The 14,047-nt window shown below is 34.7% G+C and overlaps 1 protein-coding gene across 2 annotated transcripts; it reads right to left on the bottom strand.

Annotated features, from left to right (window-relative positions):
- Window positions 1-443: 443 nt before the first annotated feature.
- On the bottom strand, window positions 444-9,543 carry LOC107706500 (rod cGMP-specific 3',5'-cyclic phosphodiesterase subunit beta-like). Of its 2 annotated transcripts, XM_016510230.1 has the most exons (23): window positions 9,483-9,543; window positions 8,613-9,403; window positions 7,274-7,426; window positions 6,840-6,929; window positions 6,612-6,752; window positions 6,431-6,505; window positions 6,048-6,112; window positions 5,880-5,946; window positions 5,726-5,773; window positions 5,495-5,644; window positions 5,242-5,385; window positions 5,087-5,152; window positions 4,659-4,805; window positions 4,459-4,566; window positions 3,991-4,100; window positions 3,820-3,907; window positions 3,643-3,743; window positions 3,306-3,413; window positions 3,137-3,200; window positions 2,986-3,060; window positions 2,796-2,879; window positions 2,530-2,683; window positions 444-1,544 (listed from the first exon to the last, which is right to left on the bottom strand). In XM_016510230.1, exons 2-23 carry the CDS (start codon window positions 9,081-9,083, stop codon window positions 1,483-1,485), a joined length of 2,571 nt encoding a protein of 856 aa, XP_016365716.1. In that variant the 5' UTR covers window positions 9,084-9,403; window positions 9,483-9,543; the 3' UTR covers window positions 444-1,482. The 2 variants fall into 2 exon arrangements, with proteins under 2 accessions (XP_016365716.1, XP_016365713.1); XM_016510227.1 differs by having other exon boundaries at window positions 8,613-9,538.
- Window positions 9,544-14,047: the final 4,504 nt, after the last annotated feature.

Raw genomic sequence — 14,047 nt, 5'->3', positions numbered from 1 at the left:
CACATTGATTTAAACATAAATTTTCTTTGCTACTGCCTGGTCCTTCACTACTTAAACCTTTATGATATGTGAAACAGAAGCAGCAGCTTTGTATAATAAGCTTGTAAAATTCATTAAGTGCACTAAAACACACCTTCGTAGTATTTACTTTAACACTATTTAAAATCGTACCTCATAAAATGTAAAAATAATTTCGTATATTTACACAATTAGATTCACAACTGATGTTTTTACGATGTTTCATAGACAACCAGTGAAGGAGAGACTTAAGAAGAAAGTCAGGCATAAGAAGAACAAAATTGCCTGAATCAGAATACCTTCATGAATTTAATCACAGACTTCTCAAAGTTGAGTGTGATGACAGGTCAGCTGAGAACTGATGAATGGTATCAAGGCCACTGGAATTAGTTTTCTCTTTGAACGCATGTCCCAGCAGCGGAGACACTGAGTAATGGGACATTGCTCAGTAAAACACAGCCATGACAGCACTTGATGTAAATAAGTCTGAAGGACAATTGCGCGTTACCTGTCAGCTTAAGTGAAGGAAACAGTGTCAAACTATAAAAAACAACTATAACTTTATACTCAATCTTTCTACCTTCTAACTACGATACTCTGCCATCTAGCTTACCAGAAGCTATATTTTGTTGCACACTAAAGTCTGTCACCTACCTTCTCACATTTAGCGACCTGGGGTGCGTTTCCCAAAAGCATCGTTAGCTAACTATGGTCGTTAATTCCATTGAACTCGATTGGTAACGACGGAACATGCGACCATAGTTGCTTTTGGGAAACGCACCCCTGAATAGTAGCTTCCAGCTGTACAATGTGATTATTTTTAGAGGGAATAAATGGCATAAAAAATACATCACTCGTATAATGGCCTTTGTTTTTTGGTATTCAGTGAAAGGTGACGACAAATTGAACATTATTACAGTTACAAAAAGAGAAAAATGTATCTTGCAATCACAACAAATTTCTGTACATATTTTATTGATTCCTTGATTGAACTTGTCATGGACCTGCTTGATATTAAATAGAAACTGATCACCTGAGTAAATAAATTAAAACATATCCAGTACAAGTATAGATTATGCTAATATCTTGGATCTGGATGATTGAATGGAAAAAAAGTGATTTAAAAAAAACCCCTACATTTTCCTGTAGTACATTTAAGTCTGCATTGTGATTAATTGAAACCGATTACCATCCAATGAAACTGCTTAAACACTGTGACCCAAAGGAAACACAGTGGAACAGTAATACTAACTGTAGGCAAGATTCAACGTGTGTTTTGGTTAGCAGATGGTCTTGTGGCTTGGTGATAGCATATAATGCATTGATAGCGTTTTCCCACTCACTCTTGATCAGATCCTTGGGGATCCTAAGGGTGAGGTTGATCTCCCCGTGTGACGTACTATTTAGAGGCTAGGTTGTATCTCGAGCTGCCTTGCCCTCTGCCTCTGTACTGTTGTCTTTCCTCTAGCAGATGGAGCAGGTCTTCGATCCTGATCCTGATCCACTGGTGCTGTTGGAATTTGCAGCTGTAGAGAAACCGCACAGAAACAAACACAAAGAATCCGAATTTAAGAAATGCATTATATCATACAATATATGGCTGACAGGATGTGGACACTCTCTTATAATTGGCTATTCTAGTTCAGGTCTGGGCTTTTTGATGGCCCATCAAGTTCCTTGTAGATTAATGAACTACCTTAAAAATGTCTGGGGTCAATAGGTTTTTTGGCTTTTATTCTGCTGGAAGGATCAATTAAATCGATCGAAGTGACAGTAAAGTAATTTATAATGTTACAATAAAATTTAACTTAAAATAAATGCTGTTCGTTTGAACTTTCTATTTACCAAAGAATGTTGACAAATATTTTAAGCGAATCTGTTTTCAACATTGATAATAATAAATGTAAAAAAACCCCAGCAAATCAGCATAATACACTGAACAAAATTATAAACGCAACACTTTTGTTTTTGCCCCCATTTTTCATGAGCTGAACTCAAAGATCTAATGAGTGGTTTGCTGATGTCAACGTTGTGGATCGAGTGGCCCATGGGAAATAGGCCTTTTGTGTACATGGCAAAAGTCTTAGATCTTTGAGTTCAGTTCATGAAAAATGGGGGCAAAAACAAAAGTGTTGCGTTTATAATTTTGTTCAGTGTAGAATGAATTCTGAAGGATCATACGACACTAAAGACTGAAGTAATGGCTGCGGAAAATTCTGCTTTGCCATCACAGAAATAAATTACATTTTAAAATAGAAAAAAAGTATTTTTACTGTATTTTTGATTAAATACATTAAATGCAGCCTTGGTGTCCATTAGAAGCTTTTAAAAACATAAAAAAACCTTAACAACCCCAAACGTTTGAATACTAGTTTATATCGGTATGTTAAATGTCAACCTGAAAATTAGCTATATGAGGGTCTGATTGTAGGTTCTTTCAATTTTAGTACAAATACAGTGAACAGAGCATATAGATGAATAAAAGCTTAAACAGAAGACTAAAATTCAAACCATTTTTGCCAGCTGCTTCCTGTCTGGCCTTAGCTGCCTCCTCCATTGCCTTTAGTTTTGCCTCATATTCTTCCTGCCTCTCTTTCCAATGCATTCGGTTGTTCAGAATGCCGTCAAACATGGGCTGGATCTCGGGGTGAAAACGAGAGAATTCCTGTGGAAAACAAAGAGGGAATGGTTGCTAATTAATCTTAATGGCCAACACATTCTCATTTTGTTTTTAACAGTGATTTCTTGAAACTAAAAATTATGATTCATAAAGTTACCTTGTAGACAAAAGTACAGACAAAGTCGATAAAACCACACTGAAGCTTTGGCAGCTCTGCGGCTTTGTTCCTGTCCATCATGGGCTAGATTAAAAGACAGGTACCATAGGAGCTTTTTAGATTATTCTTTTTTTCCAAGAGGGGCACTTTCCTAGCAGCCCAACCAACAATATTAGATTCAGGTACTTACGATAGGTTGTTGCTCAAGAACAGTCCTCTCAAGATCACCCTGCTCCCAGAATTCAGCGGCCACAGAGAGGGCGACCTAGGATGGGAGAAATAACACTTTGTTCATTGCTGAGAAACAAAACTGTAGTCATTCTTCACTTGACATCTCTTACCTTGCTCTGCACCTCCCATGGTTTTGCGATAGCTGAGAGGTCACATGCTGTCATCATCATGGCCCTGGTCAATTATTAAAAATATAAAAACACGCAAAGCACAAAATGATTTTTTTAAAGAGATGTGTTACGCTAAAATTCCATCGTAGTTATAAATGGACACACTTACATTACAATTTCTTTCCTTGTTGTTTCAAGAGACATGAAGTCCACCCATTTCTTCTGTTCTTCATATGTCTCAGAGAGATCGACAATTTTCTGGAACATCGTTCTCTTTCTTTGAGGTAGAATTAAGTTGTTGTTTATATTTTAAATCTTTTGTCTAATTTTAGCTTTACATTTAGTTTCACTTCTTTAAATGAACAGCCATGGTTACTAATAAAACCGTCACTTTACAAAAAACAGCTAAATGATTCTTCAGGAAAAAAATAACTGCATATGAGTTTGAAACAACATAGTGACAAGTAAAGAATGTATTTTCATTATGATATATCATAGAAACTTACTTGAAGTACAAGGCAAGATCAGTTGCAATAATGGCTATGTCAATGAGGTGTAAGACATGCTCCATTTGTCTTCTGTTGAGGTTTTGGAAGATGTTTAATGACTAAGAAAAAAAAAACATATGTTAGGATCAAATCAAATTAGCGTGAAGGCTTACATTCTGGATGGTTTGCTCATACCTCGTCGGCTAACAAGAATTTGCCAAAATCCAAGTGATGCCTCTCTAGAATGGAGGATCCATGCAGCTTGGCTAGAGGATTTTGGGACCTAATCACAAAGTGTGATGATTATTATTAATAGAATCAATAATAGTACAAGTACTAGTAGAAATAGTAGTAGTATTTACTGACTTCACTTGGTAGAGATTATTTGTGCCTCTGTGGTCGATATCATGCAGGAAGCCGGCAGTGATCATGGCCATAACCTCCAAATCGGTGTAATACCGCTTTAGTTTGCCTGTCTGACTCCATAAAAAAAAAAAAAAAATTCTTATTATGATTTTATCATTTTTAGTATGTGTATAAAAAATATGTCACGAACAACAAAGATGCAGAAATCTGTTTGTTTGACACTGGATCAAACAAACTCGTTGGGAAACAATCATTTTGTTTGAAATTCTGTTTTATACTTAAATCAAGAACAAACATTTAGTTTTAAGTAATTCTATAGCTTGAGCAGTACAGCATGATGCTAACACCAACATCATGCTTTGAACTCCCAGGGAATAAAATATAGAATAATAAAATTATAAAATAAAATAATAAAAGTGGCATCTAAATGAAAAAAAAAAAATGAAGGGAGAGCTGAGCAGGTCATACCGTGAGTAAAGTGAACATGGTTTGCCCAACATTGAAGCCATGGCGCCAGTTGTGGTAGGTGATTCTTCTGTAGCCTTTGCTGACTGAGTACATGAATCTCACCAAAACCTAATTAGAAGATAGAAGCCAATTTTATGGAATTTCATGATACTTCATGACAAAAATCAGGTGCCTCCATCATTATAAACAAGCACATTTACCTCCTGAGGGACCTGGAACTTTTTAACCACTCCAACTTCATAGTACATCTGGATCCCACACGTTACAAGATCCAATTCAGTGCAGTCAAAGTCTGAAAAATGGAATGCGTAGATCTCAAACTTATTCGGGCCAGGCAGCTCTTTTTTCTGCATGAAAAATAATAAAACCAAAGTCAGACAGTGCACAACTTTTTGAGAACAAAAACCAATGCAAAAGAAAAAAATATATGAATAATTTGAAAAATGCAGTAATAGCTGAAACAGCATAACTTAAACATTAATTTACATAGACATATTTGAAAGCATCTGTAATGTTTCTACTAATGGATTCCTATTAAAGGCAACTTTCTTCATCTTATCTCTCTGAGAAGTTTAACATCAAACTGTGATTTCAAAAATCTTTAATTAATTAAAGCAGTTCAGTGTACCAGAATCTCCAAAAGCTCTTCCTCCTCACAGTCTCTTGGTTCTCTGTCAAAATATTCTCTTGTTTTCTAGAATAAAAATACCAAAGAAAACAAAAATAAGTAGTTATAAAATAAAATAACAAAATAAAATTTGCAACTAAAAACTATAGTCTTACAAGGATGTTTTGAATCTCATCATCTCGACATTTGACATGGTACAGCACCATGTCCTGGGCAATGTCCTTCCTGTTCTCCAGCTTGTTCATTTTGTCATAGGTGTCTGTATTGAGGACTGACCAGCCCAGAAACTGTGTCAAAGCCTGTCAAGACAGCAACGCATTATTCCGTAAGTCAACAAGTGAGTGGTTTTTGTATTTATCGGTAAATGACCGTTCTCTTTAGTGCTACCAATCAGTCTATCAGTTGTACCTCCATGAGTTGTTCATCATGGTCATCAAATGGTTTGCCATCCTTCCTGTTGTAGAAAGTTGCAACACCAACAATTTCTTCTTTTTTGTTGACAATTGGCAGGGACAGCACATTCTTGATGGTCCATCCACTGTCATCCAGAGCTTCCGTCTACAGAAACCCAAAGTGTTCTTACTACAAGTCAAGGGAACTTCAAGCATTAAACATGTTTTAGGCAGAAAACAAAAATACCTGAAATTCGAACATTTCATCTGCTGCTGCATTCATGATGTTGCAAATCTTGATGAATACACAACAGAAATCAATAAATGAATATGTAAATACATACTTAACATTTCAAAAATCAACCATACTTCATTCCCAAAGTAAAAAAGGAGTCACTTACAAATCCACTCTCTGCTACATATGTAGGTAATCCACTAACCAAAGCCCAATGATCTGCAGGTGGAGATCTGTGAAAAAGAAAATTGTGTTTTTTTTATAATGCTATCTCTTCTAATGCACACATTGGCTATAATACATTGGTTACTAGAAGAAAAATAGGAAAACTTACGGTATGACCTTGATGTCCTCTTTTCCATGCAAAATATAATCAATAATTTTGTAGAAAATAATTTCCTAAGTAAAAGATTTAAAAAATCTGATTTAGATAAAGGTGTTAAAGGTGTAGTTCTCCCCAAAAAAATGAATATTCTGCCAACATTTATCATTCCAAATCTATATAACTTTCATTCAGAAAAAAGAAATGGTCTAGCAAAAATACCCCAAGCTGCTCTCTTATATTTAACAAAAGTGAATGGTGACCACAGATGTCACTGTTTGGAATATAAGCTCCAAACTAGGACACAAGAAAGTAAAATGGATTTGCAATGACATAAGAGTTAGTAAATGTTAAAACAATTTTGATTTTGGGGGAATTTGATGAATGCAGCTTACCCTTCCATCAGGAGTTACAGGGCCAGAATAAGGTGGCTGCTCTCCCATCAACACAGGCCAAATATCAAAGAACTCCTGCAAGAGAATAAAACCTCCGTGTCAGTCTTTGAGAGGGACGTGACAGCCTCTAAATTAAGCATGAAGTCTCTGTTCCTTCCAGCAATTATAGTGATTGACGTACCTTTTCCTTGGTCATGTCCAGTAGGCCCACAGTGTACCTGTCACAGTTGAGATAGGCTCGTACTGTGTACAAAGCTTTGTGAAACTGTCGCTCAATGTCTGTGAGCTCTTCAAACACCTTGTTAGCTGACCACAACAGCAGCTATGCATGAGATACATGAAAAATGCATTTAAAATCTACCTTTTTCAATTCAGTTTTACAATTTTGTCACCTATTATGCAGACGTACCTGTCCTTTTCGTGTCTCACAGTTATGAAGGTAGCTCAGATGAAAAATCTTCAGGTTCAGAGAGCCAACTTTCAGATACTTTAAAAAAAGCTTTAAAAGAAGAGAAAATAACATGATGCCATACCTTTACTGTCTCTTTAAATGCCAAGTATGTCTTTACTGTCCCATTTCAACATTTTATAAAAAATATCTAACTCTTATTGTGAATACTACTGTTGAAAACCAACACACTTAGAAATAATTGCCAGTTAAAATGTGTTCACATACGTTTTGAAAGACTTTTACAGTTTACTTATTGTTTTCTTATTTAAAATTGAACTTGTGAAGCAAAATAAATTCCTTAAAGTTGTGCTTGTGCTATTTTTACTGGTTTTGAGGCCACTGTAGACTGTATTAATAATAGTGGTGGACAGAAACAGCAAAAAGACACTTACATCCTCATCTTCATCTGTGAAATGGGGTCCAGTAGTCTTGTTGACTGCCATGATGATGCCTACGACGTCTTTTCCATTCATGATGGGTGTGGCCAAGATGTTGCATGTGGTGTATTCAGTTAGTTCATCAACGAATGAGCTGAAGTGACTGTCCTACAGTGAAAGCAAAGTCAGTTTTGTCACATACAGAATACACTTGTCCCTACGCACTAGTCTTTTTATCACTTACTAACAATTGATATTTGTTGTAGAGTCAGGCTGAAAATTTTTTTTATTTATTAGTTTATTTCTTAATTTAGATACAAATTTGTATTCTTTTGATGTTAAGCACAATATCTCATCACAGTTTAAATACATGCAGTACATAAGAAAATACATTTTAAAAGACACATTTTAAAGAAATATTTATAATTCACTTTTAACTGTGGCATTTATCTAACAATTAATTATTGCTAATGGACAAATTACATGGATATTAGAAAGATTACAAAAAAAAACATTTTAGTAACACTTAACAAAAAAGGTTCTAATAGCTATCATTAGTTAATGCATTAACTAACATTTAGTCACAATGAGAAATACATTTGTTACTTTATTTATTAATCTGTTAGTTAATAAAAACTATTAACTGTAAGTTTGTGTTAGCGCCATTAAATAATATCAACAGATACAACTTTTGATTTTAATAATGCATTAGTAAATGATGCATTTACTAATAAAATTAACATTAAGTGTAATAAATGCTTTACTTTTGGTTACACTTTATTTTATGGTGTCCTTGTAACAGTGTAATTATACATTTAAGTACTGAGTAATATTAAATAACTACATGTATTTACTATATGGTTAGGGCAAAGATGAGGGTTTGGTTTAGGGCTAGATGCATGTAATTATGCATCATTTATTGTTTTTACTATAGTACATACATGCAACATTTGTAACAAGGGCACCATAAAATAAAGTGTTACAATTTTTTATTGTTAGTTCATGTAAACTAATGCAACAAATGTTAATGGAAGCTTATTGTAAAGTGTTACCAAGAAGCGTTTTATTGCCCCCGTTTAACAAGATAACTATTTTACAAGTGATTAAACAAACAATCTGTAATTCAACTACTGAGAGAAGATTTGGTCACTGTGTAAATGCCACAGGTGAAATAATCCTTCATGCTGCACATGGGTCATGGCATATAGAAATAAATGGATTATGTCAAGAGGATTTGCCAAGCCTCAAAATATGACCATACCTGCAGTTTAATAATGTCTAATAGTGTGACTAGTCTCTCTCAATCAAGTTTTACAGTTTGTCTGATCTGTGTACAGCAATGTTTTCCTTGTACCTGTGTAACATCCTTCACATTGATGGGCTTCTTGGTTTGAGCCACATATCCTACTATACCGATGTCCAGAGGGAAGACGATCTCAGAGTCTGGAGGCACCACGCAGTCGTCGAGCTCAGAATTTTCATTAACGTTGAAGAGACGTGTAGCCAGCTCAGCGATGCCGTTTCTCTGTCGATACATGAACAGGCTACATCGGTCGGCATGGATCAGAGCGCTGATCCGCTTCAGAATCTTAAAAATCACCTTCTCCATATTGACGTTCTCCTGCATGTCTGTAATGAGATCGTAGAATAGCGCTCCCTCCTCTACCGAGCATATGTCCTTAAAACTGTCCATATCCACTTTCGACTCTGGTATTCGCATGATCGAGGCCACGGCACCAGGTTTGAGCTTTTTGTCAAAATAGCTCCTGGCAAAATCTGGATTTCCATCCAGGAACTTCTCCACGTCTTCCTTTTTGACACTCATCTTGGGATCTTCTGCCTCAATCCCTGTACTGGCAGGTGATGGCCAAGGAATGAGAGTTCAAATGAGGTTTCAGGACAAAAACTGAATATTTACAGCATATAATCCTCAAACAGTTGAGAAAACGAAGAATCGTGAGATGAGACGCCTGCCACAGCAGGGGCAACCCGTGTTCAATCTAACTGTCATCAGCAAGGTGTTTTCCTAATAGTGTTGAAGGTGAATCAGGATCTGCTCTAGTAAAACTGATCAGGTGACCTGCATCAAAGCCTGAGCCCAGAGCTGAAACCGAACGACGTCCACCTCTGAACGCTCTCTGCGTCCTGGGAAAGAGAAGAGATGCTCTTAATGAGTTTTATAGGAAAAGCTATATGATCATAAAGTATGTGAGTGCTAATGCACAATCATATGATTTGTTCCTCTATGTCTCCTCTCCCAGAAGCCTGGCCTTTGCGCTACAAGCTCTTTAAGTTCTTATTAAAAACACACTCCTCATTACTAAGCCCTATTTAACCAGGCCACTAGCTGATTATCTCAGCACCCCAGTTGTCTTCTTACTCAATGTGACTGCAACCATGAGAGCAGTGAAAGGGCTTTCCTAAAAAATGGAAAAGAACAAATGTACAGTATATGTGAATATCAGTCATTAAATAAGACCAAAGGATGACCTGACATATTAATAGTGTGCCTGAACTGCTTTAAATTAAATTAATTAATTAATTAATTAAATAAAATAAAAAAGCAAAACTAAACTAAAATAATAAAATAAAATAGAAAATGCAGAAATGAAATAAAATAAAAATGCAAAAATAAAATAATAGAATAAAATAAAATTAGCATCCGTAACTATTCTCAAAAAGAGTAAATCACTTTGTATTTCATTCTAATTCTTAAAAGTATAATATTGCCATTTTGTTTAGAAGTAACATGGATAAGCTTAAAAGCCATTAGCTTAAAAGTGGGACCACTGCAGATACATATAATTAGAAAAATATAACTGGTAGACTGTGATTCATGTGCCATTGAGTGCCAATATTATGAACACTGTTCACCAATATACAGTATTATATAATTAGTGTGTGGTATTTACAAACAGAGTACATTATAGTGGCATAAAAAAACTAGCAGAAGAATTATGAACGAGACAAAACAAAAAATGCAAAAATAAAATAAAATAAAATTAAAAATGTACGCTGCTTGTTTGGAAACCTTTCCTAAACCTGTTGGTCTTGGTTCTGCAATTCAGGTACATTTGGTGCATTCTAAATACTCCTAATAAAAACTACTAAGGAATATGTGCCTACATGGAATAACCATAAAAAGTCTTATCATAAAATGCCTATAATCCTTTTGTTTAGGTAAAGTTCATATCCATCGTATCCATCTTAAGCAAAAGGTCATGAGCATAATCAGCATATTAATAGCTCCATACCTGCACAAAACAATCAGAGCTTTTGCTGATGAGGGAAGGTCCTGTGTGCATCTGTGAGTGCTGGTCTATCTCTATTTTTTGGTAAAACCCTGCTGTTTAGAAGCTGTACATGATTAATTGTCAAATGTATGCAGTTGTCAGTTAGTTGCCAATACACAAAGACTGTAACTAAATCAATCTGTTAGACAAATGCAGTGTCTGTGGAGTTGCCTGGGGGTTAAGATGGAATGGGAATCAACTCTACCAGGGTGTGAACCTCAACCTCTATATTAGCACATCCATAACCAATAGGATATCACCAACCATTGTATTGATAAGAATAACTGATTCCTACGCACAAATTTCAATAACGTGTTCATGTTTGTTTAAACATTTAAATGATAATATGTAAGACATTTTTACTCTTTGATGTGAAGAAAATTTTATTTTGTGGGTGACTTCTTGACCCACGAAAAAGCAGTAATCAGAATCTGAATCCAGCCCTAGTGTTTTTTTTTTTGCTATAGTTCTTTTGTTACTGTGCCACCTAGTGATAGGAATCAGTCATTGTTCTGCACTCTTAGGTAAAAAAGTTGTCACTGGGACAGGTACCTTTTCAAAATACACAAATATGTACCATTAAGGTACAAATATGTACACTTTAGGTACTAAGATGTACCTTTAAGGTACCAATATGCACTAGGGCTGCAAAACGATTCATCGCGATTAACTGCATTCAAAACAAAAGTTTGTTTACATACTATATGTGTGTGTACTTTATTATGTATATATAAAAATACACACACATATACATGTATACATTAAAGAAAAATATGTTAGATTTATATATAAAATATTTATATTTATATATAATATAGATTATATACAAGTATAAATATATACATACACATATTTTTTTAACTATATACATGTGTGTGTATATTTATATATACATAATAAATATACACAGTACACACACATATAGTATGTAAACTGTGATTAATCATTGTTATTGTATAGTAATTGCTATTATGAACCCTTTAGGGGTAAGTAAAATACAAAGATGAACCTTTTGAAAAGGTTCCGCTGCAGTGACAACTTTTGTATCTTTTTATCTAAGAGTGCGCTGATCAGTAAGATGCTACACATTAACCAAATGAAAATGAAAACAAATTAATTCTCAAACTCTGTAAATAAAAGACCTCAAGGTTTTATATGATAATTCAAACATTATTTTTTGTAATTGTCTAAATGCTTTTGTCACTGCCTACAAAACCCACAAGGGTGCAGCAGACCACAGTTTGACTCATTTCACTGAACTCATGTGAACTTATTGATCTCACATGCAAATGATCTTGCAATTTGCACAGTTTGACTGAACTCAATTGATCTTCACTATTTTATACTGCAGTCCTTGGATTGGCTGATGGGAAGGGTTGCTGGGTCTCTAATGGTTGAAAACCATTATTTTGCAAAATAAAATAAATATATTTTATATATATATTTTAAATATATTTTAATAAAATATATTAAGATTTGCAATTTTAATTTGCAAAATTGACTGTGTTGGGTAGCATTGTTCAAGAACACTATCCTGGCAGGCATTTAGAAATCTTACACTGTTTTCTGTGTAAGATCTTATACATCTTACAAAAAAAAAATATTCACAGCATGTGTATCATGACCTGAAGGTCGACTTTTTACATTTTACAAAAAGGCCTTTTACTTGCTAAAAAGTATAACCAATCAGTTAGGCCAGAACAGATTTTTTTGGTCATGCTGATAATTTAGAGGTCTTTCAAATTCATGCATCAAATACATATGCTTTATAGGGTTAAATACCCCGTTCTTTGAACTGAGCATGAAACAATGGATGTGATTCCAGAAAACAAGCTTAATCTACTGCATCAGTCAATGGGAACATGTGCATGGTCAGCACTGGTGTATGAACTCACGCTAAGGAGTGCCTTTGTTTGAATAGTTTCATAGGTTGGCCAAGAACAAACCTTGGGGGATGTGAGGGATTAGGATCAGGGTTTATGGGGTGAAGTCCACGTGAACGACAAACAAAACAAGAGGGCCATAGATGCATTTCTGCAAGTGCTGAAGCTTAAGGAAACAGCAAGGTGTGAAAATATCCACTGAGAAAAAAATGTATGGTGAAGAATTTAATGAAAAAAGTGGTGTTTGCTATTAAATTAATATGACAATGCTTTTTGACAAAAGGTTTAACCAAGTTAGAGGCAACTGTTAAAGCTGAATAGTGCAAACACGTTCTAACACATTATAGTACAAGGGATACACAACCTAACAAAATAAAATGTTGTCATTATTTACTTAGCCTCATGTTGATTCAAACCTGAATGATTTTCTTTTTTCTGCAGAACACAAAATATGATATTTTGAAGAATAACTTGTAATTGTTATCCCAACAACATTTATTGAAGCCCAATTATCCAAATGTATAGACCAAAAAACCCAATGAGACAATTCTCAAAATATCTTCTTTTTGTCCCACAGAATAATGAAAATCATACCGTTTTGGTCCAACATGAACGTGATTAAATTATCGCAGAATTTTCATTCATTCATTCATTCATTAAACTTTTTGGTATAGTTTTTAAACCCATTTAAAAGTAAATGCACTCCACTGCATAAGAATAACAACCAGGACAAACAAGAATAAATATTGGGTTTTCTTTGTCATCTGTTTACATAGTATATATAGCTGAGAGCTTGAGAAGCTGTGGCCAAAAAAAGAATTGAAGGTCTTAAAAAAGAAGTGTACTAATCTCTGTGGAGTACACCCACAAATATATACTACTGAACGCTGCCTTGAGTGCCAAGAGAGGTCAGCCAGGTTAGCCATATCTCATCTTTAGACACAGCCTGAATAAATGGATTGGGATTGGAACTATGGCAACACTGCCACTATTAGAGTTACTCAAGACAGGAACTAATTAAGCATTATGTAATGGAACTTGTCAAGCATACTGGCAACTGTATGGATACATATGATGCTGAATCACCCCACCTGAGAGCAAAGTTCTTTGAGGTCGCAATAGCATTGAGCCAGGAGATCTCAGAACGTGACATCCAATCCTAATACTGCTAATTCAGCAAATGTTGGCCACTTATGTTATGCAGATATGCATGGAAACTAGTCCCAAGAACAGCTCAGAAAAGTCTTATGGGGACAATCTAGAACAAGTCATCTCAAAATAGATACGAATGTACATCAATCGTGTTGGACAATACATTTCATCTTCAATATCATATGTCTGGCTGAGTATCTTAAAAACAGACCTAGACAGTTAACAGTGATTCCTGAATTAAATTTCCAAACAAAACTGTGATATAATGGTTGTTAAAATCAGATTAATAACCTAAACCTAAAAGAGATACTAAAAAACTGGCATATCTGATACTGACTGAATTGCATATATATTACTTTTAAATTGGAAAATTTTAAATGAATGAATAAATGAATGAAAAAAAAAATAAAATCCTACTGATTAATATCAAAGATAATTATTATTAATAATAAAACCTTTAT

The sequence above is a fragment of the Sinocyclocheilus rhinocerous genome, unplaced genomic scaffold (assembly GCF_001515625.1).
Source record: "Sinocyclocheilus rhinocerous isolate Xijiao unplaced genomic scaffold, SAMN03320098_v1.1 scaffold1405, whole genome shotgun sequence".
Lineage (NCBI taxonomy): Eukaryota > Metazoa > Chordata > Actinopteri > Cypriniformes > Cyprinidae > Sinocyclocheilus > Sinocyclocheilus rhinocerous.
Note: the sequence above shows the minus strand (reverse complement) of the source record. Positions and strands in the feature narration are given on the sequence as shown.